Below are 27,987 nucleotides of genomic sequence, written 5' to 3'. Positions count from 1 at the left end.
TACTTTCACCATCGGGGGGGGGGGAGATCTCGAGGAAAATGGTCGTCACGATTTCCAACGCGTCCGGCTTAATTCCGCTCATCGGTGACATTGATCGATAATTGAGACTCTCGTTCGCTGGCCCTCTAAAAGGTCACGGCGAGTTCGTTCGACGAGACCACGTGGAAAGAAAAGATATACCGTTCAGATAGAACTATACATACCTTCGCCTTAACTAATGTACATTTATACATCTCACTATAAAATAGATTCAGTCGTAATCGATAAACTATACATACGCGGAGTAAGGTGCGCTCGTTATCGACGCCGTGACCAACGAGTCACACCGTCGTCAAACATTGTCCATCGTATTGTGATAAGACAGGTACCCTCGCTCTTCTTGGTACGAGACATACAGGACGGTATGTGTGTGAGTATTTATCTTAAGGAGGACATCCTAAAGAGAGGATTCCGCCGATCTGCGGAACCGGTACGGATCGCCTCGACGGCGTAGCGATCGATCTCGCGACGCGAGAAAACTTCCCTCGCGCGTCGTGTGTCGCGCGCACTCTCTCTCCCCTCCTCGCCTCTCGAGGAATTGAAGAATGAATGATCGGGGGATATAGATACAGTTGTGAGACGAGAATACGTGAGACCAATGTCCATCGAATCGATAGACGCGTTCGTTTTAATCAGTCAGCCCGGAAAATGGCGACGCCTTTAAACCAGCAGCTCGGACCCCCTCCCTTCCGTGGAATTTCGGAAAATTCCGCGGGAATCGAGTGATCGGCTTTTGCGACGCGATGTCTCGAGCGAGAGAGAAATTCCCCGTGTCCGCCGATCGCCTCTGCGACATCCGATCGATCCGTCTCGATCGGCTACTCGATCGGCAGGTCGCCGGAATCGCGCGTGTCGAATCGGTGTGCGAAGTGCACGCTCGGTATCTGCGTCAAGGATCTTACTTGTGGAGGTATATACTTTTTTTTTTCCTCGGTTATTCCGCTACTTATTATACGATAAATATATCGCGCGGGAGACTTCGGCGAGTAATGTAAACGTGGCCGCGAATAATTTGTCGGTCGTGCAAATCAATCCCGGTGAACTAAGCGCCAGTCGTGTGTCCATAGTGCGATGCTCGTGGCGATATCGATAGTACTTTTACAGACACTATTCTACCCGCTGTCTCTCTCGCTGTTAATCCTAACAATTCGGTGTGTTATCGGTGAGATATAACTGAGATTGGGGAGCGTGTGTACCGCAAAAGCGAGCTTAACGTTCCACGGCGAGTTAGAGTTCCGCGACGAGTCTCTCTCTTTCCTCCCTCCCTTTCCCCCCCTTCTCCCCTTGTCCCTCTCTCGTCTACGAGAGTGTAAAACTCATCTCGTCCCGTGGATATAATTACAACGGAGGGATTAAATGAATAAAGACGACGTGGTATAATATTTAGAGCACTTTAGAATTACCGACTCCGCGGTTGAATTAACGGTCACAATAGTTCCATTTAATATTGAACGCGGACTCGGCTTTCCATTCTGAGTTACCGCCTCGTTAAATCGCCAGTGAGTAATTCACGATTCACGATGCACGATTTATTATTCGTGACGAATTAAAATGATATAGATCCAGCTGGCTCGCTCCTAAAAATGCTCCCCTTGATATAACGACGATCCCGCATATCCGTGGGATCCTCGGATAACGATTTCGCGTGTGTAATGCGATTTCCTCGGGGATCGATTCAATTACTTTTCGCAATGGTTCGAGATTTTCAGAGAGACGCGGAATTATCTGCGCTTTCGCGATTCGCGGACACGTAGAGTCGGCTGCGATCGCGCCGTGCGTTTCGCTTTTTTTATCCCTCGGAAGCGTTGAAGCTCTCGTTTGAGGTAGACGCTCGGTAACTCCGCTATTAATCGGAATTCGAATTCGATCCGAAATTTCGCTCCATTCATATCGGCCTCAGTCATCTCGGACCAGGAATCTCGGTTTCAAGCTGGTTGAGCGATACGTCGAGGCAGCGTTTCCCGAGTTTTACGCCACCAGCCGCGAGCACGTAAAACGCATGTGAATTAAAACGACGGAAAAAATCGCGTTAGAAGGAACATAGTATACTCTCTCTCTCTTTCTCTCTCTCTCTCTCTCTCTCTCTTGGAACGCGTATCACAGGAAAATAAAACGACAAGACGAACTTGGAGCGCGACAAATTCTCGTCGGCCGAAATTCGTCAGAAATCATTCCGCCAGTAAATTGAAGAAGCAGCGAAATCTGAGTCAAGCGACATTTACTACGATTCTCGATCTTTAACGAGCCGCCGACAAACGTTCGATCGTATGAACGTAATCCTCGTTGGAACGCGACACTTCGCTTCGATTATTATTATTAAGCAAAAAAGCTCAGAGTGCGTCTCGACAGACGCTGCCTCGAGGCAGGCCGCGCCTGAATGTCTCCGTCTGTCCCGTCTGTCTGTAGAAAAAAATATCAGCGGCGCGTCTTTACCGGGTGGATTAATCCTTCGAGCAACCTCAGCTCTTCGAGGATGCCGCGAGCTTCTGCGAGCGAGCGTACGTGCGGCAAAGAACGGAGCCGGGAAACGGGGGCTACGAGCTTTCGGCTGTGAGCTTCAGGTTACGAGCTTTCGGCTGCGAGCTTCTTGCTGCGAGCTCCTGGTTACAAGTTTCTGATTGCGAGCTTCCTGCTGCGAGCTTTAAGGTGCGAGCGACGTCGTCTCCACGCGTGATCTCTCCCGGACGCGGCCGGCTTTACGTATTTACAACCTCCGATGCGACACGGCGGGAGGACGACGAGCCGCTTAGTAGAGGTTCGCGGTTTTCAGCGGCAGTGGATCCAGCAGGTAAGGCGGCAAGGCCGCTGAGAAAGGTCTGGGACTGCAGGAGCCCCAGGTGCCGCCGCCGCCGCCGGCGCCCCGCGCGTTCGGTGAGCCGCCGTCGCCGTCCGCGTTAGTGTGCTTCACGTTCACCAGGCTCTGGTTGGCGATCGGCTTGATCTCGTTCGACGACAGCACGCTGTTCGAGCTGCCGGGCGGCGTCGCCGGACTCCTCGGCGAGCGGCCCTCCGCCTTCACGGTGCCGGCGACCGGACTGGACGCGCCGCTGTCGGCGCCGATGCCGGCCTGCGACGTGGACTTCTGCTGGGCCAACCTCTCCTGCTTGCGGAACTTAGCGCGCCGGTTCTGGAACCACACCTGCAACAGCCACACGGACGCGCGACCGTGTTAAAATGTCAGACGTGGAGTCGCGTGTGAAGGGAGATGCGACGCTTGGAACATCGTCGCTGGTTCCTCGGCGGTCACGAGGCGTGAATAAATAAGCAAGATGATGAATGGGAGTTTCTAATGACTCCAGTAAACCAATCATCAGTAACGCGACATCAATCCCACTTAATAATGTAACTGTTATATAACACACGCGTTATATTTTGCATTTACATTGTTGAGTGGGAAATTCTAAAATTAATGTTATGTTATTGCTAGTTGGTGCTTACTGGGACTGTTGTCCGATGAAAATTTCTGATAGATCTAATTAATTTGCAAGACGGTCGTGATCGCTCGCGAGAAACCGAAAAGAAGCACTGGGAAGAAATGTTTGGTAACTGCATAAGTGAAAGGATTACAGACAGGGGAATCATTTTTCTAATAAGTGTTACTGCAGTGTCAGTGACGATAATCTTGCATGCGTATACTCAGCTTATCTTTCTTCTTTTAAATAATGGCAATCTTGAACAAGGAATATTTTCTTAATAACAGTATCAAAATATACTCATCACAAAAGCTCATCAGAGAAGCTCATTATCATTTATTCAAAAGAAGAATTCGTCCTCTTTTTAAGAATATTATCAACTTTATCGAAGAAAAGTTAAATTCGGTTAATTGAAATAAGCAAACCGAAGTTTCCGTTTTAGTGTTTTAATTTAATATTCTTAAATGAAGTATTAAACTTAATAGGAAACAAAATATATTTTTAATCAATCTGACGCTTATGAAGTTATGAGATATAGTATATTTGCGGATATATAAACTTATAAAATTTTTGAAACACAGTAACATATCTGCAAGCATATCACAGGCTGTCAAATCTATTCAAATTATATTCCAAATTCTAACAAGTTTAGTACTTCAATCAGGAATATTAAATTAAAATACTAAAAATAAAATATCGGTTTACTTATTCCAATATTAACCGAATCTAATCTTTTTCCAATTAATTATCAATTATAATATTTTCAAAAAGAGAACAAATTCGTTCTAAACTTTTGTTCTAAACAATAATAATAATGAGCTCTGATATTCGTGACAAATATATTTTACTACTATTATCAAGAAAATATCCCTTGATTATAAGATAACCATTGCTTAAAAGAAGAAAAATAAACTGAGCAATTGTTTCCCCTCGCAGTATGAATAATATTTTTCCCCGTATGGTTGAGGCCGGAAACGGCTGTAACTTTAATGGGATTTCTCTCAGTGTGGAGAAAGAAAGAAGAAGAGCGAGACTTCGGGGTTTCTGAAAGGCTCAAGTTGAAGCAGTGTACGACGCAAGACACGAACGCAACGTATAACCGTTCCTTATCGTTGCTGCGCATTAAAGCTACGTGCTTCCCCGTGCTTCAGCTTTCAGATATTCGGATCAATTATCAAAGCTTTATCGCCGGGAGAATCCGCATTAAATAAACACGGGAGCCGGCGGCAGAGGTCGAAACGGCCGCACGGAAGCCCGCGCTCCCAATTAGAGACGTAAGTTTGCGATCGTCGTTGATCAGCCGCTACGTGTTCACAGGAACGCGTTCCCCGCCGCGGCGGGAGAAATCGTTCGCGAGGAGGTCCGCCAGATCCGCTTCCGCTCGTCAAAGTAAAACGGCGAGACCGGCCGGTCGGCCGGCCATACGGCGTGCTCGTAATTGGCCCTAGCCGGCCAAATGAAATATTTAACGAATAAAATAAACAGACACCTGCGGTGACCTGCATGTTAAAGTAGCGGATTTATTTGCTTTAGCGTTTATCTGACCGGCGGCGCTGCCCTCTCATCCGCTCGCCCCCTTGTCCCTCCTGCCCCCCGTTCCGTCGATCCCCTTCGCCGCTGTTCTATCTCGCCACTCTCCGCCAACTCTCTTCCCTTCCTTCTACTCCCCCCTCCCCCCTTCCATCCCTCCACCCTGTCCCCGACACTCCCTTACGCTGCGGTGATCCCCTTCAATCTTCGTCCCTCCTCGTCACTCCCTGAAACGTTCGTTCCTCAACGTGCGCGCACGTGAATCCCACCCCCGGATTTTCCAGGGGCGGCTACGTTCAGGGCTCGTAGGACGTAACTGCTCGCGCTCGGGAGGCGGCAGGGGCCGGCGGGTGGAGCACGAGGGTGGCTGCGCGGGATGGAAAGGGACGCGGGGTGGGGAATGCAGGCACCATGAGGTGGCGGGAGACGACGGAGGGAGCGCAGGACACCATGATGAACGTGATTGCCCTTTCCGGCTGGCAAACACTGGGGCTATTGGATTTTTATCAGCTGCTGCTGCTGCTCTGCTACCGTTGTTGCTGCTTTTGTCGCTATTGCTGATCGCACGTCGGTCGCGCGATCGGCGCGGCAATTTTTCACGAAGTTTCCAGCCGTATAACTAGGCGGCGGACGCTCGCACGTTCATTAGTTCTCTGAAATTCACACCTGGCATCATGTTCTTTTTGTGATGTGGAACGTTAATTTTAACGTTAGAGTCGCGAGGAAGAAGTGTGTCAGAGGCAGAATGCGAGAGATCAATTCTAGGATGGGGTGAAAGAGTTCGTTTGGTAAGGCGTGCTCTTCGGGAGAGATATTCTTTAAAGATTGACAGAACCACTTTAAAGTTATGTGAGGGTCGGTTAATCCAATAAGGCAGCTCCGATATATCGGTGCTTTATACAGAGTGTCTGATGACTACCGTGGCAACGTTCTTGTGCAGGTGAAACGCAGTAAATTGAATAGGAAATCACTTTTTTTGCCATTTTCGCAATAGTTAGCGAGAAATTAATTGAACAATATCAGCGAGGATACACAGCGAAGCATGCATGGCGAGCTCTGTAAGCACGACTCGAGGAACGTCTTGCAATTGTTTACAATTTCCTGGTAATGGCAGACAGCTAGTGATTCAAGAGATTGTTCCTTGAGCCTAGTCTATAGCTCCTTATATCACGATTATTTATTGAATGTAAGACCTACGGCTCACACAAAAACGTTAGCAATAAACAGTAAGCAAATTGACCAAGCATAATCGGCTATTCTCTTTACGGTCTAAGAATCGATCGTGGTTGGTCAATTGCTCATTACTTTTTATGTGCCATACATGGAAAAATAGTCTTGAATCAATGATATTTTATGTATAAACAAGAATATTATAATCTTCTTACAGAACTTTTAGTCTGGATTTCGTTGAATTTGTATTTGTATTGATGCAAGTATTATTTGCGTCCAATTTAAAACTAATAATCTTTCAAGAATGTTATAATATTTTTGCTTACACATGAGAATGTCTATCGCTGATTTAAAGTCTATTTCTGTTCTGTGTGGGCCTAAAGAACCATCTACAACAGCCGTAAAATATAAGACGCAAGCAATAAGCTAACTGACCTAGTCGGATTCTTACGGTCCAAAAATAATCGACTGTGATTAGTCAATTAGCTTACTGCTTACGTCTTACTGCGTACTTTACGGCTGTTGTAGGCGATCCTTAAGAGTTCCTTCGTTCTTCGATATCGCTTGAATTCTGAAAGGAAACGAAAGAGAAGGAAGATACCGTGGTTTGATATCGATCGACTTTTTTGTGACCTTTCTGCGACGATAGAAAAAAAAAACAACGGACGTAAACTCGAGAGTCCATTGTTCGTTTTTTACTCTTTCTCCTTTTTCGAAAGTTGCCTTGGATCCGCGCGATTGTCGGCTACGTCATGAACGCGCTCGCCGTACGTATATACGTGCCAAAGACAACGCTAATAATTCGTGTTTGGCCACGGACCAAACCTCGAGCAGACTGTAGCATGTGTGCCGTTGTTTGCCGAAGTGACGACGACGACGTCGGCGAGAAAGCGAATTAGGGTGAGAGCGCGCCCTCCCGCGCGCGCGCGCGCGCGAAGCGTTAATGTTAAACAAATACACCGCGACAAAATAAAGTGCAACAAGGCGTGTCGACAGATGTCCAGTACCTTCTGGATAAATATTTAATCGCCTCTTTATATACGGGAACTGTGCGAGAATTCTACCCCCCTCCTCCCCCTCCCGGCTTTTTTTCCACCCGCGCTTTTCGATACGCGTCGCGATGTGTCTCAACTTGCTTTGTTAATCCGATATCAATAATATCAATTTTTATGTTTATTTGAATATTAATAAAACGTCGTTTAATTCTACTTGTATATTTATTCATGACATTTTAACAATATTATCCAAAACACAGGTCATTTTTAATTTAAAAAATTCTGCTTTGTCGTTCCGTTAAACTAAACGACGTTTTCTCAATGTTCGTGTGTTTCACTGGAACAGATTGGAAAGTTCCGAGTCTGAAATACCTTTTATCTCTGTGTGACGTTGCGCATTAATATTAATGCACATAAATACAAGTAACACGCGTTGATAAACCGACACATTCGGCGATCCACGCTGCACCCTTCTCTCTCGAACGAGGCACTCGCTCAGCGATAGTTGCTCGCGCGCTCGATATTGTTTAGTCAAGCGCCGACTATTTCCCGTGTCGATGGCGATGGTCAAAGTAAATATCGCGGCATTAGGGATTCCGCGGGAGCGCCGCACGATCGTGCAATTTGTGCTTATCCGGTTCGGTTCACCCTACGTTTAGGCATCGTCGAGATTTTCCCTTCTCGGAGCCAGTTAACCGCGAATCCTGAACCCGCCGGTCTCCCGACCTCCAGGTCGATCTAATTCGGCACCGGCGAGATATATTCCGCAACATAATTATTTCGATGTTATCCGCTATATATACGCGCAGAATTTGAATATCCACCGCGCGCCGAGGCCCATAAATAAAAGCGCGGAATATGCGGCAATATTTTATACGAGTGCACTTAACTCGATCTTGTTTTCGCATTTAATTACGGGCACACTTAATGTTGAATAAAAGAAGAGGAGCGCGAAGGGAGTGACGTTCGAAAAATTTTCATTAGAAAAAATGGCCCATTAATTGCGATAATGGGGGGTTTTTTCCACGCAGGGTGAATGAAAGCGCGCGGAGTTAAAATTATTGTTACATCCGTTACCGTATCAAATACACGTCGCGCGGTAGTGCATTATAAAATATTTCACGTGTGACACATACGCACGTACAGGGGTGCGCGACGATTCCGGTATTCTCATCGATTTCGCTAGAAAATACGTTATTTTATCAGTGCGGCCAAGAGGTTCATCGGTATTATTTCACAATCGGGAGTACGTGGTTATTAACTGCACACAGCCGAGTTTCGGCCAGCTCTGATTCATTCGTAATCGAGTCGTTCCGGCGATCGTGGTAATAAAAGCAAATGTCTCCACGCTACACGGAGCAGACCTTAATTAAGACTGAGCCGGAGTAGAGTGATGTGCCCTACTACACTTCACCCTAAACTTATTTTCTTAATTGAAAGTCTGGACCGCCGCAATTCGCGTGTACACGTAGCAACAGATACGGCGGCACAAGACGCGAGAGAAATGGCAGTGGTAAGGCCGATTAATTCTGCGCTACACTTGTTTTCCGCGGACCACAATGCCGAAACTTGCCGATACGTAACGTTGAACACCTCTCGCGAAAATTTACTCGGCCTAAAAACATCCTTACACAACATTTCAATGAAGAAACGACCGACTTCTCGACGTTATTCAAGTCCAACCGTGAGGTTGTTTCGGAAATCGATGCAGCATCTTTCACCTCTGACGACGATCAAAATATTGCTTCGATATTTCAATCGGAATGACGCTGCTTTCTGGCCGCGATGTAACGCACAATTAAATCTGCGGATTATCAAGCATTGAATGCCAAATATAATGAACATTATTACCGAATTCCTTCAAAGAGGTACGTTCCTCCCGTTCCGCGACGAGGATCTTCTTCAAAGATACTCTCCTCGGAAAGATCGACTCGGGGTTAAGAGGAAAGCTTCTATAGAAATTTCGTTATCGTTCCCGCCTGATCGCGCCGAAACGACTGCGTAACAGCGAGCGTGAGTAGAGTTGGTGATAGTTTCTTGATAGAACGTCATGAGATAAACGGCGCTCGAAGATCGCGGATTCATCTTCGAGAAGTAACGGCCGAACCGCAATAATCTCAGCTCGGACAAGCTCGGATCGCTGTTGCCGTCGAACGTTACGCGCGAAATGACGTGCAAGACGTGACGGAAGTACTTTCAACAATGCTCGCATTCTACTTGCCGCTCCTCTCCTTTTCTTCCTGCTTTCTTTCTCTCTCTTAGTTTCTCTCTTCCTCTATCTTTCTCTCTTTCTCTCTTCCCCCTTCAGCCCTCGGTCGAGCCAACGTTCCCGATGCGCCGTTCTCCGCGGATGATACCCAGCAGGACAGTTTTTAATCACTGTAAGTGGATCTACATAGAGCTCGCAATTACCGGCGCACACTCTAGCATGGGCCCCTTGTGTATCAGCTCAGCCCCCGACACCAGCCGCCCGGGCGAATGTTTTCCCCATTTCATCCCTCCGTACCAGCGACTGCAGCAACCCCTCGACTCCCGGAATCGTCTCTCGTTCCCAGCCCTACACCCTCTTCCGTCCTCGTCCGTCCTTTCCGTCTCGTTCTGTCCTGCTCTACCTCGTTTTATTTCGTTCTCCCTTTCCCCCTACCCCCTCACCCTCCCCCTTTGTCTCTCTCTCTCTCTCTCTCTGTCTCTTCGTTTCAAAGATCTCGCGTCTCCTTCTCGCGCCTCTCTCAGTCCTCCCTTCACGGAAAGCCACTTCTCCTCCGTCGCTCGCTCTTCTCTTTCCCTCATTCGATTTCTTCCCTTTTCTCTCCGGTACCTCCTTTCCCGCTCTGTTCTTCGTTCTTCGGCCCTTTCCGTCCCTTCGAGAGCGGACGCTCAGACACGAACACACTCGTTTCCGTCTTTCATTCGGCCAAGACGGGGGAACGTCTTGTTTCGCTTGACAGCGACGTATCCCGCCGAGGGTAGGAAATTCACGTTGATTTTTCGACCGCATCGTTCGTATGTACTCTGGAGGCCGCGGAATTGCTCTGTCCGACTTTCAGCCTGAACGTGGGTGTCTCGCGCGTATTTTCAGCCGAAGCTGAAATGACGATCGGCGCGATGATGGAGAGGTACGGGAATTATTCGCGCCGATTTCAGCTCCTGCGATACTGCCGGGTCGGAGCAGAAGTAATGGTCTCGTCGTTTTATATTATCTCGTTTTTATCGCATTTTAATATTTATGCCGGTGTTTATGCGTTTTACATCGTGCTTTCAAAGTTCACTATACGTTTATCCCATCTGTATTGTTTTCAGAGATTTCTTGTTAATTTCCTGTCGTTAAAAATTTTATTTCTCCGAAATTGAATTTTTGCTAAATATTTCGCATATATTCGTTTTCTTTTGCGCGCGCACATACGTGGCAGGTCTTAATTTACCATAAATGCTTAATTGGCTTTCATCAACGTTAAATAATGTCGCGTATTCCATCTGCACATTGTATCATACGGGAGTATCAATTTCGTATTAATTACTGTGTGTCTATATTCGGCGTTAATAAGTATCATTAATTAAGAGATTTCATTGATTAACAATTTCGCAACATCACGCATTATTCAGTCAAACGATTTGCACCTGTAGCGAAATTAACGATACATGTTAATTTAATTGTATTAATGATACATAACGATACGTCTGATATTTCGAAGATTTGAATTATACAAACTTGTAAAGATATTATTTCTAACAATTGACTATAATCCACAAAGGATGTAAATAAGTTTATCTTTCCAACTCGATATTATAAAAGTGTCGATACGTTCAATATATTCTACCTGCCTACGAGCACACCACATTGTCACACAGACACCCTATATATTTTTTATATCGAATCAAGGGTAAATTTTTGGTTTAATTTTAAATGGATTTGTCCTTGATAGAATTTCAACTGGTATTTCGTGACTGGTAATCAATTGACGCTACGGACAAACGTGAATGCGGTACAGAATGCCGCAGTTGATTCTTCCGGGAACTCTCCTGGTGTTTTCATGTTCATTTCGCGTCGACGACTTCTATTCACGGGCGAATATTAATCCCGAAAAATACGATCTCGATTGCTTTTGCCACATCGGAACGTGACTAGCGAGTAGCCCCTCTCGAAATGCCTTCTTAGCCCGTGCACTTGACATCATAATTTCGAGATAGATAGGTAGAAAAAGAGTAAGAGAGATAGAAAGAGAGAGAGAGAGAGAGAGACTGGGTGAGGGAAAGAGAGAGAGGAGGGGACAGAGCAGGTTCAGAGAGCATTATGCACAGTTCTGCTACTCTATCGCGTTAATGGAATTGTAATTCATACCGGATGACATGTGACTCAGGGCAGTGAAACGTGCCGCCACGCGACGGGTCGGTGCACGCGTCGCAGTGAATGGTACGCGCGGCATAAGTATAAGGGATGGTTCACACGAGGTTCGATCTCCCAACGACGATGCGTAACGCGAGATTGCCAGGTGCTGTGGGACCGTTCGTGGATAAAAAAGAACCTGAACTCTTTAGGATCGAGTTAGAGTTTCGCGCGGTCAACGGTGCGGAAAATTTCTACACGTGATTTCGCAACGGGAGTCGTTGTCACCGGTCGTCGTGTGAGCGAGCCTTAAAGCAACGACGATGAGTTCCCTGTTAATCGGAAGTCGCCGGTCATCCCTTCGCGACGCGCCGTTGCGTGGCGCCAGTCCAATCGGGAAGGGATGTGGGTCAGTGCTGATTAATCCCGCGTCACGCTGGTCGCTGATAAGCGGCCCAGAGACGAAAACGCCGAACGGCACCTGCAGGTATAATTCAATCGCCGAATGACTCATTACCGGCCTTCTCGGACGGATGAACCAAGGCGCCGAAAATCGTCAGCCTTCGGGGACTTCGCTCGTGACGCGTGACCGGAATAAAGCGCGGAAAATGAGCGCACCCGAGAAGAAATCACTTGGCCGATGGATACTCTTTAATGAGCGAGCGTTACTGGCGCGCGCGCGTGTGTGCGGAACATTAAACGAACGCTGCCAAAACTAATGGCAGTTCAATTCCTTCAAACGAAAACGAAAAGTTTTGCACTGTCCTGCGTTTTCTTTTGCTATAGTTATTAAGAAATTCGCAATCGTTATTGAGAAATTATTTTAACAGTTCTGAAGGTAGTTGGTCCGTGACAATAGTGTCAAAAAGGTATTGGTTAATGCAACACGGAGGAATTCGAAAAATTTTTGCTAATTGTTTATAAACATGATTTATAGTAGCTTTGGCATTACAGCAAGAAAATATCAATCAAACTTACGTAACGTTTAAAAATATGTAGAGATCATTATTTTTTAATTTATAAAGAGATCATTATTTTTCGCGTTTTGATGCTTAATATTTTAGATTACGATGTACGCTATTAAAGAAATAATCATGACATAAGATTTTTCATCTCTTTTTATATTTTTCGCATTTTTACGTATTGATTATAAACTTTTAAAATCATTTGACCATCCTGTCTTTTAAAATATATTTAACCAAGAGGCATAAAGAGAAATATAGCACGTACAATATTGCCAGATATTTATAGATTAGCTATTATATACTTTGTTATAAAAAGTTATGTACTTTACAATGTCCGGGAAACTAGATGGTCAATGAACTTGCCATTTTTTATAATATTTTTACAAGTCTCTTTTATCGTCTTCTCTTTTTTCATCAAAACTTTAAAAGTAGTTTGGTCGCCAAAATTAGGAATGTAATATCGGAAGTCGTTTTCGTACTTATAATATATGTAAATAATGTTATTTACATATCTTTTCAATTGTCTCAGCTTCGGTATGGTCAATCTTCTTCTAATTTTATATGTATACAGATCGTGTTTCGAGTAATATGTTGTTAAAATTTAAAAAAATTTCCAAATAAATTAATTTACAGACCAATTATTTTAAGTAACGTTAATTAAAAAATATATCACTGAATGAATGTGTAGCGAAACGATAAGACGAGCTCTGTAGGTGCGGCTCAACGAACATGTTGTTTAGATTTGTTTACAACTTTCTGACAACAACGAATGTATTATTCTGTAACACATCAAATGAAATTTGATTAAATTTAATACAATTATGCGATAACGATAGAAGAGGGCGAGTGAGAAAGTAACTACGAAATAGTTTATGAAAAAAAAAATGATACAATCGTTTCGTGTCTTTCGAGCGATAGCGAAAAATTGAATCTGTCGGTTGCTAATTGTCTCGTCGCGTGCGCGAGTTTTTCTAGCGATACGCTTTCGAGTATCGTTTCTATCGATCAAGCTTGCCTTGCTGTTCACTTTATTTGGAAAGAGCAAAATTGTCATCAGCTACTGTCGAAAAACGAGTGACACGTCTTTGTGGAAAAAAGAATATTGCTATTGACAGTACGAATAATAATCTCGACGAAAGACGTCGCTTTGGTGTAACGTACGGCAGCCTGTTGGTGCAGAGACAATTTACTAATATTGTATCACGGTAGTAATTAATGCCTTTGATAATACAAACGCTGAAGTCAACGCGCGAATCGCTGAAAATATGGTGAGATATCACCAATATTAAGGAAAAACGGAGCGCTGGTTGTTATACTAAATCGCTTTCTTCGACAATTGATCGCAGTTAACCCGCGAATAAAACATATGTCACACCAAAATTCTTCGAAAGATTCATACTTATATTATAAAAGAAGAAATATGTTTTTAAGCAAGCAAGTTGAAAGTTACAATACAGTTTCTTACGAAAATGATGAAACGCTACATGAATTTTCCGAGCGCGCACGCTACTTGATGGCACTTACATGTCGGTTCCGGAACAGAGGATCTCAAGATCTCGAGATTCTCATTCATGATAACGACACCGCTCGCTGTTTAATTAAACATTCTTAATATTTTACCTCGCTCATCGCGAGCATCGTCCTCACGGGGACACTTTTTCGCGCGCGCGCGAACGAGTGCAGCGGCCGCTGATCGCGCGATCAGGTTATAGCCGTTGTATAATATAACGGATAATATTACAGATTCAATCATTTTCCGGGTATTTTTATCAACTTGTCAGCCGCGCCAGCGAGAAGCGACGGGATATTTCTACGCGGCGTAACGCGCGCGCGTCGAGAGAATCTCGACTATCAATAGCACGCTGACTTGGTTATGCGCCCCTTACTTCGGGCGCTGCCAACTAGAATTCCGATATCCGTTAGTGCCGGCCTGTTGTCGCAATGTAATCCGATCCAGTGTGTTTTACCCTCTTCTTAAGGTGCGCCGACCTATGCGTTTCGCGCCATAATTACGCTCGATCGATTGCCCTAACTATTGCGTCGGATCCGTATTTCGCCATATGTCGGATCTGAATTTCGGAGTCTCGCTCTCGTGGAAATCGCTCCGACAAAAATTGATCGAGTTCGATGATTGTCGGGGGGAAGGAGCAGAGCAGAGTATATATTTAATTCTAGAGTCTAAAAACTCTTAGAGTTACAACGATAACATATAATAGTTAATTGTCGGATGCGTGAATTGATTTATATATATATTATGTAAATATTTTATATATATATGTGTATATATATATATATATATATATATATATATAAAATATTTACAACTGACTCCCGCCGGTTTGGTGCAGCTTTAAGGGACAATTTTGTTGTATAAACTGAAATAGTTTAGTAAGTATAAATTAGGTAGTTTCTATATCCAGATATTCGGATAATATCCGAAATAACCGAATATACTACTAATAACAAATCATGGAATAACAAATCGCGAGTTATAATACGATTACGTATGTCCCGAACGGCGATATTATTTTTTGCCTGATACAATAACTTACGATACATGCACGTCAAAGGGAAAATGCATCGAATCTTTTTTGGCAAGCTGTCAAAGGTAATTGGATATGTACGCGGAATCGGTTAAAATAGCAGTCGCAACGCTTGAAATGAATAGATAGAAATAGATTCATCTGCTTCCGCAGATTTTTGTCTGCTACTTCGAACATGTATTGGCCACTTTCAAGGTATAACTTTTAACGCCGTAACAGTCACAAATCACCTTCGGTGGTTACCAAAGTCGTGGGCACTACCTGAAATAACCGAATATTCTGGCATCTGACATCGAAAACAGTGAGTAACACCCAGGTAATACTTGGCTGCCATCTGTTATTGATTTTCCTCATCGGCATATGAATATTATATATGGACGAAATCTTTTACGTGGGGAAGCTGAGATCAGCGCTGAGGGTGAAAGTACCCAAACAGAAACAAAATACGACAAATTTTACTATCTGATACATATAAGGCCCGAAAGTATTGTAATAAAGTATCTTGATTTGGCTTAATCCAGCATATGTATTTATTATTATTTGTAAAGACATGTATGTTTTACTCCTGATTACAAGCCGGATCCGACGACTTAGCCCTATTTGCACGGAAACCGGATAAGGTTCCTGTAAGACTGCATGATGATAATTTGTTTAGATATAGACACGCTTCACGTAGTTTCGTGGCTTCTTCAGATATATTTATTTTCTTTCCTTGTCTTTATTTGACATTGAAAAATGTCAAGTTCATGTCATGAACGACGTCAAGAGTATCGCACTTAGCAGATATTTTGTAGTGTATTATCAACTATTGTATAAGAACTGTAACCGAAACTCGATGAGAAAGCTTTTACGATCGAAAAATGTTAGATATTAGTGAGCTTAAATATTAGTGATCGTAATGCATTAGTGTATTCGTTTCGTTTCAGTATGTGTTCTCCTTACATAGATTACACAGAATTAAATGCTGTAATAGGTGGTGTCGTAAACGTAAAATAACGACAATGGTAAAGACAGTCTATTTGAGAGAGTCCCGAATCTTAAAATACACGCACACACACACATACACACGGAAAAGCTGATTGAGGAGGGCAACGTTCAAAGTAAAAGTTCCGGGAAACATGTATCCACATAACGTGTTTTATGTATCGCGCGCTGGGTAAAACTAGAAAGGGAAGGGGCGACGGAGGACGAAAGAGAGGGAGGGAGCAAAATTGGGGTAATAATAGGAGCTGGTGAAGAGGTATCCTATATATAAGCGAGATATGGCGAAGAAGGAATGTAGACACCGCGCGACGAAGAAAGAGTTTAACGGAAACGCCGTAACTCGATTGACACTATACGCTAAGCGGAAACTATAGATAACGAGGGAAGAAAAAAAGAGGTAGTAATGGCAGCCGATTAGGAAGGCATCCCCTGGCGGTAGGGCGAGAGACGGGCGCGGGGGAAGCCAATGACTATCGCGATGCGAGAGGGAGGAAATTTTATCGAGCAGCCGCCATCGACGAGAGATGGAGGGCCAACGAGAGGGACGGGTGGCCGGCGGGGGTGAGCCAGAGGGTAGGAAGACAACGGGAGTAGGGTAACTCGCGGCAGCAAGCGAACGAATCACGAATAAAGGGACGAGGGAACTCTTGAGGGACTGCGCGCGTTCTGTCAGGACGAAGGAGGAAGAGGAGGGAGAGAAGGAGGGCGAAGTCGAGCAGACAAAGGACCTTACCCCACCGCGGCAGAATCAACCTCGCCGGAGATGGCGGTTGCGCCGCGAACCCGCAAACTACTCCGGTATTAATAGTTATCTCGCGCTTCATTATCGCGCGGTCCTCGCTCGTGATACGCGAGGAGCGAGAACACGTGACCGTTTAACGAGACGCGATTGCGGACGAGCACGCCCGTGTTGTTGTCGGCCACCTCCGCGTGTCGCGAAACTCGCGGCTTATTCCTACGAGTTCCATCTCCCGCTCCCCCCTCGGCCTAAGAAACATGTCTCGAAGTTGTTTACAATCTCCTGGCAACGACGGGCGGCACGTGACCACTCGTCGCTGCCAGCAGATTGTAAACAAATTGAGATCTTCCGCAAGGCACGCACATAGAGAGAGAGAGAGAGAGAGGGAGGGAGATCAAACTAAAATTATAGAAATTTTCGAGGAGGTGTTAAAGAGACTGTAGGAAGAAAAAGAAAAAGGGGGGAAAAAAGTATAATGAAGTATCATGAGGAAATGGGGGAATAATATAATATAGAAAAATATAGAGATATACAGTAGATATTGAAAAATGTATAATATTACAATACAGAGGAATGAATATGATAAGGTGAAAATTGTAAAGTAAGTCCCCTTCTCGGCCAAAAGCTGAGAAGTAATAAATACATGTTATGATCATTTTTGTCAACTGTATCTTCTCTTGATTTTAATTCTAAAAATAGTAGTGGCGATATGCATGTAAGATTATTATCACTGACACTGTAATAACATTTACTAAAAATGGTTTTCATATATAAATTTTTCATTTGCGAAATTGTAGTTACAACTACTAAATTTTTTCTCAGAGCTTGTCTCATAGCTTCGCTGCGCTCTCATTCGCTGATATTTTTTTAATTAACTTCTTGACAACTATGTTACGAAGGTTACGAACAAGGTGAAAAACCTTTTCTGTTTAGTTTAATACGTTCTCTACTTGCATCTTTAACGTAATTATCAAACATCCTGTATAGCTGTGAACTACTGACCAACAATCTGCCATTCAATACTGGGCCACCAGTACCTGGTAAATAATTGACTGTCTGCTTAAACGACACGCTTATATATCATTTTACGGTCATATTCCAGCAGCGTGAGCTGTTCATATTGTCTATCTATGTGTATCTATTTATATTTGTTAAAAATTAATTATTCCAACCACGTACACGCGTATGTATATTAGATTATTTATACAGGAGCAAAATGTAAATAAATCTAGTGCTGAAATGCCCACATCGGTACGAAGCGTTTCAGCGGTAACGTTATTTAAACGTGATTATTATTGACATTGAAAATTGGAAATGATATACCATCGTTAGGTCATTATTATTTACCACTCTTGGGCCCGGGTTATCATTCAACTACCTAATCCAATGCTGGGCCAGTACTCGATATCGAAAATTTGACAGGCAAAATAATCTAATGCCGATTGCGAAACGTTATGCGTATAGACTCCATATAAAATCACTTAGAATTAAACGCTATTAAATAAATAGAAAAGTCATTCGTCAAATCGTCGTCTGTATAATTCAAATCAAAATCTGAGAAGAATTGCGAGAAGAGAAGCCGAGAATTAAAAATCCAGACGGATCCGGGGAGGTAATTCATTTCGAAGGATTCAAGAAACTCGCGCGTGAACGGATCCACGTGAATGGATAAAATGTGAAAATGTAGATACCTGTAGAAATAAAGAACGCGTATTTTACGCCGGATATCAGTGTTCCGAATGAAGTCCCTTCTTCCAGTTTTCTCAAGATAGAATTAGCAATTTTATATTCACCCGGTAAATTCGGATATCGGTAAATATTTTTAAACCGTGATTTTTCAATGAGTGCTAATCCGATAAATCTCAATACTGGCGAAATATAATAAAGCAGTTTTCGCCTCTTATATTACGCTCTTTTATATTTCAAGAATAATGTCTTATATTTATCACCATATATCTGCGAGATAAATAGACAATCGGATAATCGAGCATACTTGATCGTACTTGATCGCTTTAACCTTCGAAATGAGAACTACGTAATCTTTAATATTACTGTCTTAACGATATTGGAAACATTAAAATATTAAAGGAAGTAAAAGAGAAGAGGATAAAAATACGGGAAAACGTTCGACGAAAAGACGATAGAAACGTAATATAAGTGAAATCGAGCTGCTCGATTAATTTCTACGACGCACTATAAAATATCCTCTAACGTCGATATCATTGATAACATCGTGATTATTATTAATTACGTGATGATTATTAATTATTAATTATTAATCATGCGTACCGACATTCCGAAGATGGAGGAGGCCGAGAATAGCTTCGCAAAATATAATTCGCGAGAAGGGACTTGCGTTATTACGTTATCGCGCTCGATCAGGAATACGACGACGAATTGGATCGAAGAGCCCCGAGTTATTGTATTCCGACCAACATAACGGCATCGGTAAATATCGACGCCGCGGTCAAGGGGTTAACGGCAGCTTAAGTAACTGCTAAGTCTCCGCCACCTCCGTCGTCGCTGATCCGATCGCGTCGTCGTCATCATGGAAAACTGAATTACATACGTCGGAATATCAAGAGGGCGCCGCAAATAGCGAGCGCGATTCGGTACCGCTTCGGTCGTCGTCGTCGAATCGCCTCTCCTAATCTCGCCTGCCGTATAATAATATCACGATCGCCGATGACGAACGTTATATTAATCCGCGCCTACGTCTCGCAAGTCGGAGTTGAGATTAAATTTATTGCCCCCTTTCGCCCTCCCGCCTTTCCTTTCCACCAGCGGCGAAACCGACGAGATCGTTCGCGCTCCTCCTCGTCCTCCACCTCGTCGCCGTCGTCATCGTCGTCGTCGTTGATAATCTGAATGAGATTCGGCGAAGTGCTCAAGTGATGCACGTCAGTCGGGAAATCTAACTTTAGGACCCTCTAACGTCTGGCGAACCGTCTAATCGCGTTACCGTGCATGTACCTCACCTGCCCTGCCCTGCCCTACCCGCGGCACCTGTGTCCTCAGCCGAATAACTCGGGGACATCTTTTCGCGGGGCGGAGTCCCACGAAAGTTCCAAGAAGATACGCGAGGACGGCGCGACAGACAGCGCGTCGTTAGAGCTTCTGGAAGATCGAGTCTGGTCACTCGATTAGTTTTGGAAAAACGTGGCGACAATGTATGTATGAACGCAACTTGTGTTTACCGCATTGAGTGGGATAAAATTGTCATTGTTTGGTTACAAATTGATGATAGAAGTAAGTAAAATCATTCTGTATGTAATTTCCGAGGTAAAAAGAAATCAATTCAGTCAAAAATTATGATGTAACGAAGTCGTATTCGTTATATAAATTGTCATCTTAATCTCACATTGATCTGAATTTGTACGTGAAGAAAACGATCTTATAAAATAGTGCGATGAAATATGAATTTTCAAATTATTCTGCCTCGCATAACAATTTCTATTGGTTTCGTCATGTTTTTCCAAATTTTGTTTCGACGAATCAGGAGGAACACACACCGTGGCCAGACTCTATCTTTTAGGGACTCTACGTGTCGTATTCCCGTGTATTAACACAATCGTTTAGCCGATGCATCCTATATGGGATAGCCAAGCTAACGCTTGGCCAACCTGTGGTGATCGACTATCGACCAAGAATCTGCCATCCAGTACTAGACCAGCAAACAGTCGGGCACCTACTTACATAATACGGTCCGTAATTGAACGTGTTAACGATAGATGCAGATTTTGATGTCGCGGAGACGGCGATTTTCGGCAAGAATCCGCAGATAAAATTTGCGCGATGTAAATAGCTATCGAATATTAGCCCTTTAATGAATTTAAAGCGGACACTATTGCCAGACACTTGAATGTATGCTATCAATCTATTCAATGTGTTTGTTGGATTTTAAATTTTGTTCGTCTGATATGAAAGTCGCATTTTTTTCTCTCAGCGAGAGAAACACAATGTTATCTCGTAAAGCAGAAATATAAAACCAAATATATGATTTTCCAAATATTTCGAATATTTCCAATATTTTCGGAAAATTAAAATATACGTAATATTTCCATCGTTGAAGAAATATATTATATTTGTTATATTATAAATATGTATAAAAGTATCTGTGCATCTTGATTTCGTCACGGTAATTTCTATGAACGACGTAAATCGCGTCGCTCAAAACGAGAACGTTTATCCGAGCTCAGCTGTCACGTTCAAGAAAATTCAACCTGTTTGTCAAACTACTGTAAATTGGGAATTATCCTCATGCATAAAAGATAAATCCGCGATTTGCGTCGTGATCGAATTTCCGAAAATTACCATGTAAATAAAATTGCGCGAGAGGAATTTTTTCGCGAGAGATCACGGTTTATCGTTTAATGCCATATTCCCCCCCACCGTATGTGTATATCGGCGGCAAAATAAAAGGGAAAAAGTAAGACGATATTACACAATCAGAATGTAGCTGGGAGAGGAGCGCACTTTTTGAATAATACCTACATACAATTCCTAAATCGTTCATCTCTCGCGCGAGAAGTTCGTGATAATCCGTCAAGCGTATTAGACAGTATAATCCATCAGCCTGCGACCTGCAGGTAACCGTGAAAACGAAAATGGAGCCTGTAATGCAATTACACTACGCTCCTTCTGCCAACTCACCCCCGACTTTCCGCCGACATCCCTCTCTTTGCGCGGACTGAGCGAACTGCGCAATATGCAGCGCGAAATGACGTATGACCCGTGAAAGACAATGTCGTTTCTTTCCCTCTCACGATCGTGAGCAATGACGTCGCGAACGCCCGTCACATCGCTCGATCTCTTCGATGTCTCGCGCGACATCGAATCTCCATCGGACGCGCATCTTGCAAGAGTCCAACTTCTCTCGATCGTAAGAAGAGGGGAAAGAAAACGAAGCCGGAAAATAAATGCTGGCAATTTAGAGTCTCGTATAATAAAAGTTAATTTTCCAACGCGAGCAATGCACTGACCTGCACTCTAGCTTCCGTCAGGTCGATCTTCATGGCGATTTCTTCTCTGGTATAGATGTCCGGGTAATGCGTCTCCTGAAACGCGCGTTCCAACTCTTTCAGCTGGGCCGACGTGAATGTCGTTCGTATCCGACGTTGTTTCCTCTTTTCCGCGAGACCGTCGTGCCCCGAGTAAGCCTTGTAGCCCAGACCGCCTGAAATCAAGATTGAAACGCGCGCAAGGTTAGCACAAAGCTTTTGTATAAGTTATGTACATCCTAATTAGTTACCCTTTGTTCCCTCAACTTCACTCAGCTTGCGCTCTAAGCTTCAACAGAAGCGTGCTCACTTGTCGAAATCCCCTGATTGTTCACGTCCGGGTGACTTTGTCCAATTTCGACGATCTTCAGTCGAGCGATCCTCGAGGACCATTTTTTAGGATTTCATTGACACGATACACAATAAGAAACGTTTTGTTCTTGTGATTAAATTAGGTCCTTGTTGAAGTTTTTGTGTTACATTTTTAACACCTTACATTGAGTTCATATTCAATGTGTGTAAGTGTTGAAATAATACATTTTATACTTCGGTGTCGATTAACGTACTATGAATCCTAATTTTGTGTTGATTTTTCATTAATATAATGTTTATGTTATTTCTCAACGATATTACAACATAATATATTGAAACCAATAAAGTGAAATTGATCGTCCAAACGTTTTTGGAAATGACCACGAACGACGAAGGCATCCCGCGTGGCATAATCAGCATATCGGGCATGTAAGTATCTATTGAATTCACGCACCGGTAATGATCTTACAAGCAACTCCTCAGGCCAATGAGTTCGGTCTATAAAACGTTAATTGAAGCGTGACAGATACTACCACATTGCATAATCTATCAGCATGACATTCTCCGACGACGCGCCACGGCGAAACACATGTGCGATGTTGAATTCAATCGAGATCAATTATCAACTAGGACGAAGGGAGCTTAGCGTCCCTGCTCGTGCGACACGTTTAGCCCCTTCTAAATCGCCGAAACAAACACACAACAAAGCTCCGCGCACATTCATGGCCCGGCGGATTGACGCACGTATAAAGGAGCTCCCGTTAAGCCGGAGTCGCGCAGTCCGAATTGTGCGAATATAGTATTATTATTTATTTACTAGACGAGAGAGCGACACTGCTATAACATTAATTTGCAACACGCGATGTCGCTTATGTCACGCTATTTCACGAGCTCGCTCATTCGAAATAGTGCGCGAAGACGTTCAGTTGGACTCGAGTGATGTGACTTGAGAGGACGTGTAAAATATGAAACGTTGTATTCGCGTCCAAATGTCGGATGAAACAACGGATAATAACGTTGGACAATTTTGCAGGGCATGGCCGCTCAGAAAAAATGGCGTTCGCAACGTGAAACGTAAAATCACGTGTAAAAAGATAAAATAAAAAAAGTAATATTGAGTTGAAGCAAAAGTTCGTTCCGTTTTTTAAAATCAAAATACACATATAATATTTATTTATTTATTTCAAATACAATCTCTCTCAATCAATTGAGTAATCAGTTAAGCGCCGTTTCGTTTGATGACTCGCCTCTTCGGTAGCCGCATGATTCCACATTCGTAGAAATTCTAGGATTTCTGAACGAAAAACTGATGAAAAGGGGGAACGAACTTTTGCATCGATCTAATATTTTATCGCTTGATTGGGTGTTCAATTTACATAACATGGCAAACATCTGTTCTCTTTACATTCTTGTAAAGGTCTCGTATGTTTAGAGTCGGGACTAATTTGACATATTTTGATCAGCGTTTTGATAGTTACGTTTCAGTTGCGTTTTCTTTTTATAGTTACATTACATAGATAGTTACGTTTATTTTCTTAACATTATTCATTCGCGTTGAAAAGGGCTCAAACGATTGGGACCGAAACGTTCGGTCGATTTACTATACATAAACATTTTTCATTTGACATTAAATATCGTTCCGCTCTGGCACCAGAGTTTGACTCTTACTTGCATTTTATATCCGTTGAAATAATGTTTGATGGAAGCGACGAAGTAATAATTTAACGAAGCAATAATTTAAGGTATCGTTGGTATTTCCTCGAATTTGCTTACACCTTAAGTAATTATCAAGATATTAGATAATGAGAGAAAGTCGATACCGAGTTTATCAAGGAGTTTGTCCTTAAAATGCGATGCGGTGGTAGGATATTTTGCTCCGTACAATATCGACGTTGTTCATTATTCATTGTATAACCGCAATAATGTAATGTATCATCACGATAGGGGAGAAACGTTTGCCTTTTTAATCTAACGTGCAGATTCGCGCGTACTTGGTACGGAGGATGATAAATTCGGCACTGAGAGAAATTATAATTATTTTCGGCCTCAACTATGTACTCTTTCCTTGTCTCAACCATAAAAATAATAGATGCAATATGCATGTAAGTTTATTACCACCGACAATATAGTAATACTCATTAGACCGTAATTTTAAGACTCATTATACCGTAATTCTTTTACTACGATATATAGTTGTGGTATTATATAATCACACATATCAAATATTTTTTTCGATGAGGCTAAAGCATCGCATAATTTTTCACACGCGCAGAACGCGTCGTACGGATCGATATTACACGTCTCTCCTTCGAGTGTCCTCGGTCTTTTTTTTTTTTTTGTAAGCACACCTCCACAATCAAGGCTTTCATCCACGAATCGACCATCGATTCCTCGTGAAGTACGGTCCTACAGGGACAGGAGAAAATGGGCGGAGAACACGAACGCAAAGGTGAGCGCGTTACCTCGGTGACAAGATTTACTCTCCGCCTATCTTCGACTCTTTTCAAGCATCCGCAGGATCCTGGCATCCTCTTCCTTGCGCAGCCGAGCCTTTTTTTCACGATTTTATGATTATGCAGGATGTCTGGCGATTGCCGTGCCAACGTGGTGGAGCGCGTTAAAACTGAACGGAAAAGTCCTCGACCGTTTCGCAATCTTCGTGACAATTATTAAGGAATTAATTAGAGAATAATTGGCAAACTTGTTGCAAGTGCGCGACAAAGCAATAGGATGAACTCGGAAGTCATGGCTCAAGGAAGGAGTCTTGGGTTTGTTTATAATCTGCAACGGCAACGAATGTTAGACTGCGGAGACATGTAGTCCAGCATCACGCGTCGTCAGTCGTCTACACTCGGTAATTGTCAGACACCCTGTATTTATGGTTTCTCCACGATTCGACAAAGTTACTGCTTTTATTTCCCGCTGTTATCCCTCAACTACAACCTCTCAACAACGATAACTCGAGCACGCGCGCTGTTTATCGATGACTTAACTGTACATTTATCGGGCGTTGCGTTTTATGCGAACGATGTAATCGTGTTATGCAACTCTTAAAGACTTCTTAAAGCTCACGCATTGTTAATTCAGGAAACTTGCGCTTGGCAGTGAAATGAGGAATTTCGACGAAAGAGGATATTTACAGAGCGGACAAAGTGTTTAACGTCTAAAATGGAGAAGTATTAAGAGACGACATCGGACCTTCTTTTGACATTTCCGAAGGGAGGATAAACTCTCACAAAAAATACAACGAATCAGACAACGAGTTTAGATAAGAGTGTGTGGTGTGGAAAATGTAGATCAGAGAAGGGGGAGAGAACGATGAAAATTACAGAATTAAGCTTGGATGACTAAGTATGGCAAGATCAAAGCGTAAACCAAATCCTTTTCTTGGCAAAAAAGTTGATATAAAGTTACATATAACGAATCGCTTATTTTAAATGAAAATGACGCAATTACGATAATAACGTCGCTTCGATGGTGCACGGAGAAAAATAATTTGCTGGCACAGCGAATTTCATGCTGTCGCAACAAAATCTGTCAGTTATTATAAATGTAGCAAAACGATTTGGTAAAAAATATTAATTGCCATTTGCTGAATTATTGTGCTGAATATACAAATTATTTTGCTATAAATGAAGAAATTAGTAAATGTAGGAAAATTCTATTTTGTTCTAACAGCAAATTAACTTGTCTTAAGGATCAATTCACCCATCAGAATATTTTCCATTCTGTTAAAAAAACTGTTTCGGTCCTAATTGCGAATAATTCGCTGATTTAGTTATGCCAATTAAATTTTATTGTTGTCGCAACGAACATGCAGTACCAACGATGTGTTTGACTACAACAGCAAAATTATTTCCCCCGTGTGAATGTTGCGACTACAGTCCCAAAAAATTCCACGGTCCGCGATTCTACTTCGACTACACCCTTGTGAGCCAACAATTCATTCGTTCGATTTATTCGTGCTACGTTCAGAACGCAACGCTGTGTCGAATCGGCAAACACATTATCAGTTTATAGAGCGGGGTGCATAAACATTGGTGTCATACATTATGGTTGTACTTTAAAAGTGCAGTAGCACGCGTAGTAACACGTAATAGCAGTAATAGCACGTCCGCTGTAATTCGCGTGAACGAGTTGGCCGGTTAATCCTATCTCGTCCGTCATTCGTCTGCGAAGTAAAAGACAATGAATACACTGTAAATCCGAGTGTGTATTGTTATTCGCATATGCGTAATTGGCAGAAGCTCTTTTTATTCCCGTGTTCCTTTAAACGCGTGAAATCAACACGCGCATTGGGACTTAAATGGTAAGAAATGTGCAAAAAAAGTTTCAACCAAATTACACGCTTATGCTCATGAAACACTAACACATGGAATGTAACCATCCCTCCTCCACACACGTATACACACAAAAATGACAAAAAAATAGTGAGTACCAAGAGCACGTTCTGTCAAACCTTCGGCGAGTCACTCGAGCGTCGGGCTTGTTCGACTCCACCGTATCAAATGAAACAATTGACAAACAAACTATACGATAGCGATCGCGAAACGAGCGTGTCAACAAAAAAGGAACAAACGAACAGAAAAACGTTTATCGCCACACGTGTTATCTGCTAAATAATCGAGGAGTCGCGCTGACGCAAGATCGCACGGTGGCTTGAAAATAAAAATGTTTGGTCAACACTCTGAATCTTGATAAAAATGATTTTTTATATACAGAAAATTTAAAGGAAAAAAGTAACTGTGATTTAACATTTGTCTCATTTTTTTTTTAGATAAATACAAAATAACTCCAGTTTCTTACGAATAGCTTTTTGTAAAGAGCGCGTCACTTCTTTTATGATAATTTCGAATGAAAAAAGTATTTGTTATTTTAGGAAGAATTTTATGTCACTTTGAATATTTTCATTTTCCGATTCTCTCCAAACTTTATATAGAATCCGATAGGACACGTTACACGGATCTAAGAAAGGTCAATTATTTTCAAAAAACGCAGAAAAGCGCAAGCCGAATATAACAGATTTCGGTAGTGTAACAACTCGAAATGTCTACAACAGAATAAAACATTAAATAACGAATACGACACTCAAGTGTACATGTGATAATATACCAAAGTTTAAGAAGTATGAAGAAGTGTGTGTAATTAAACATTAAAATGTACTTGGAAGATGCTCGAGGGTAAAAATGCGTCATGACAAATCCCGGCTATTGTGTATCGGCACATTATCGTCGCTGCGTAACGGCGCGCTACTAAATAAACGATTCCATAAGTAATCTCCAAACTTCGTCACTTAACACCGGAGATATTAAGATGCGGAGGGGGTGGGGAAAGAAGAGGGGAACGTAATACCACCTTCTCCTCTAGCAATTTACGGCCATTCTTGACAGTAGGACATGGTGGAACTGCGGTTTACATCAACCCGTGAGGTGAAACTTGAAGAAATGGCCTTTCGACCGGGGAATATCAATCTGAGACCGCTGCGGTTCGAGAACGTGGACACTCACTCTGAAGATTAATGGCCGAGGGGAAGATGGAGGCGGCGTGCCGGTGGACTTCCTGGGACCTGGCGGCCATGACGGAGCACGGGGTCGAGTGGGCCCCATGGTGCGCGTGAGCGTGGGGGTGCGCGGTGTGATGGGCCGCGAGCGGCGTGCCCGCGGCGGCGGCGGCACCGGCGGCGGCAGCGTTGCCGGGATAGCCGGCGGCTCGTGCCGCGGTGTAGCGGTATGCCGCTTGGCTCATCTGCGAGCAGGAGCTCAGGTCGCCGTAGCTGCACTGCATCTCGCCGGCGGCCAGGGCGCAGCTGGACGCTTCGAAGCCGGCGGCCGCCGCTGCCGCGGCCTGGTTCAGATACGAGTAGTCCATGGTGCCGCCGTGGGCTCGTCGGGATCCACTTGGTGTTGCTTACGTCGACGACACTCCGGTGTCTCAGCGAAACCGGCTGTGCGGACCTCGTCGGGAGGTTCAAAG

At 43.3% G+C, this 27,987-nt stretch overlaps 1 protein-coding gene across 2 annotated transcripts; it reads right to left on the bottom strand.

Moving 5' to 3' along the window:
* Positions 1 to 11: 11 nt before the first annotated feature.
* On the bottom strand, positions 12 to 27,882 carry LOC106751630 (paired mesoderm homeobox protein 2A-like). Of its 2 annotated transcripts, XM_014632593.1 has the most exons (3): positions 27,522 to 27,882; positions 21,685 to 21,878; positions 12 to 3,178 (listed from the first exon to the last, which is right to left on the bottom strand). In XM_014632593.1, the coding sequence occupies exons 1-3, from the start codon at positions 27,880 to 27,882 to the stop codon at positions 2,786 to 2,788; spliced, it is 948 nt and encodes a 315-aa protein (XP_014488079.1). In that variant the 3' UTR covers positions 12 to 2,785. The 2 variants fall into 2 exon arrangements, 1 of the variants encoding a protein (XP_014488079.1); XR_001375080.1 differs by lacking the exons at positions 21,685 to 21,878; positions 27,522 to 27,882 and adding an exon at positions 16,697 to 16,764 and having other exon boundaries at positions 3,099 to 3,178.
* Between the last annotated feature and the right edge of the window lie 105 nt (positions 27,883 to 27,987).

Source organism: Dinoponera quadriceps, unplaced genomic scaffold (genome assembly GCF_001313825.1).
Source record: "Dinoponera quadriceps isolate SergipeBrazil2010 unplaced genomic scaffold, ASM131382v1 scaffold386, whole genome shotgun sequence".
Taxonomy (NCBI): domain Eukaryota; kingdom Metazoa; phylum Arthropoda; class Insecta; order Hymenoptera; family Formicidae; genus Dinoponera; species Dinoponera quadriceps.
Note: the sequence above shows the minus strand (reverse complement) of the source record. Positions and strands in the feature narration are given on the sequence as shown.

Bases quoted from the DNA above. Each gene is read 5' to 3' on its own strand.
- LOC106751630 (XM_014632593.1), bottom strand. From the start codon at position 27,882: ATGGACTACTCGTATCTGAACCAGGCCGCGGCAGCGGCGGCCGCCGGC. The intron at 21,879-27,521 runs GTGAGTGTCCAC...TCTTGATTTCAG, and splicing joins CTCGGCCATTAATCTTCAGA to GCGGTCTGGGCTACAAGGCT. The intron at 3,179-21,684 runs GTCAGTGCATTG...TGGCTGTTGCAG, and splicing joins TGACGGAAGCTAGAGTGCAG to GTGTGGTTCCAGAACCGGCG.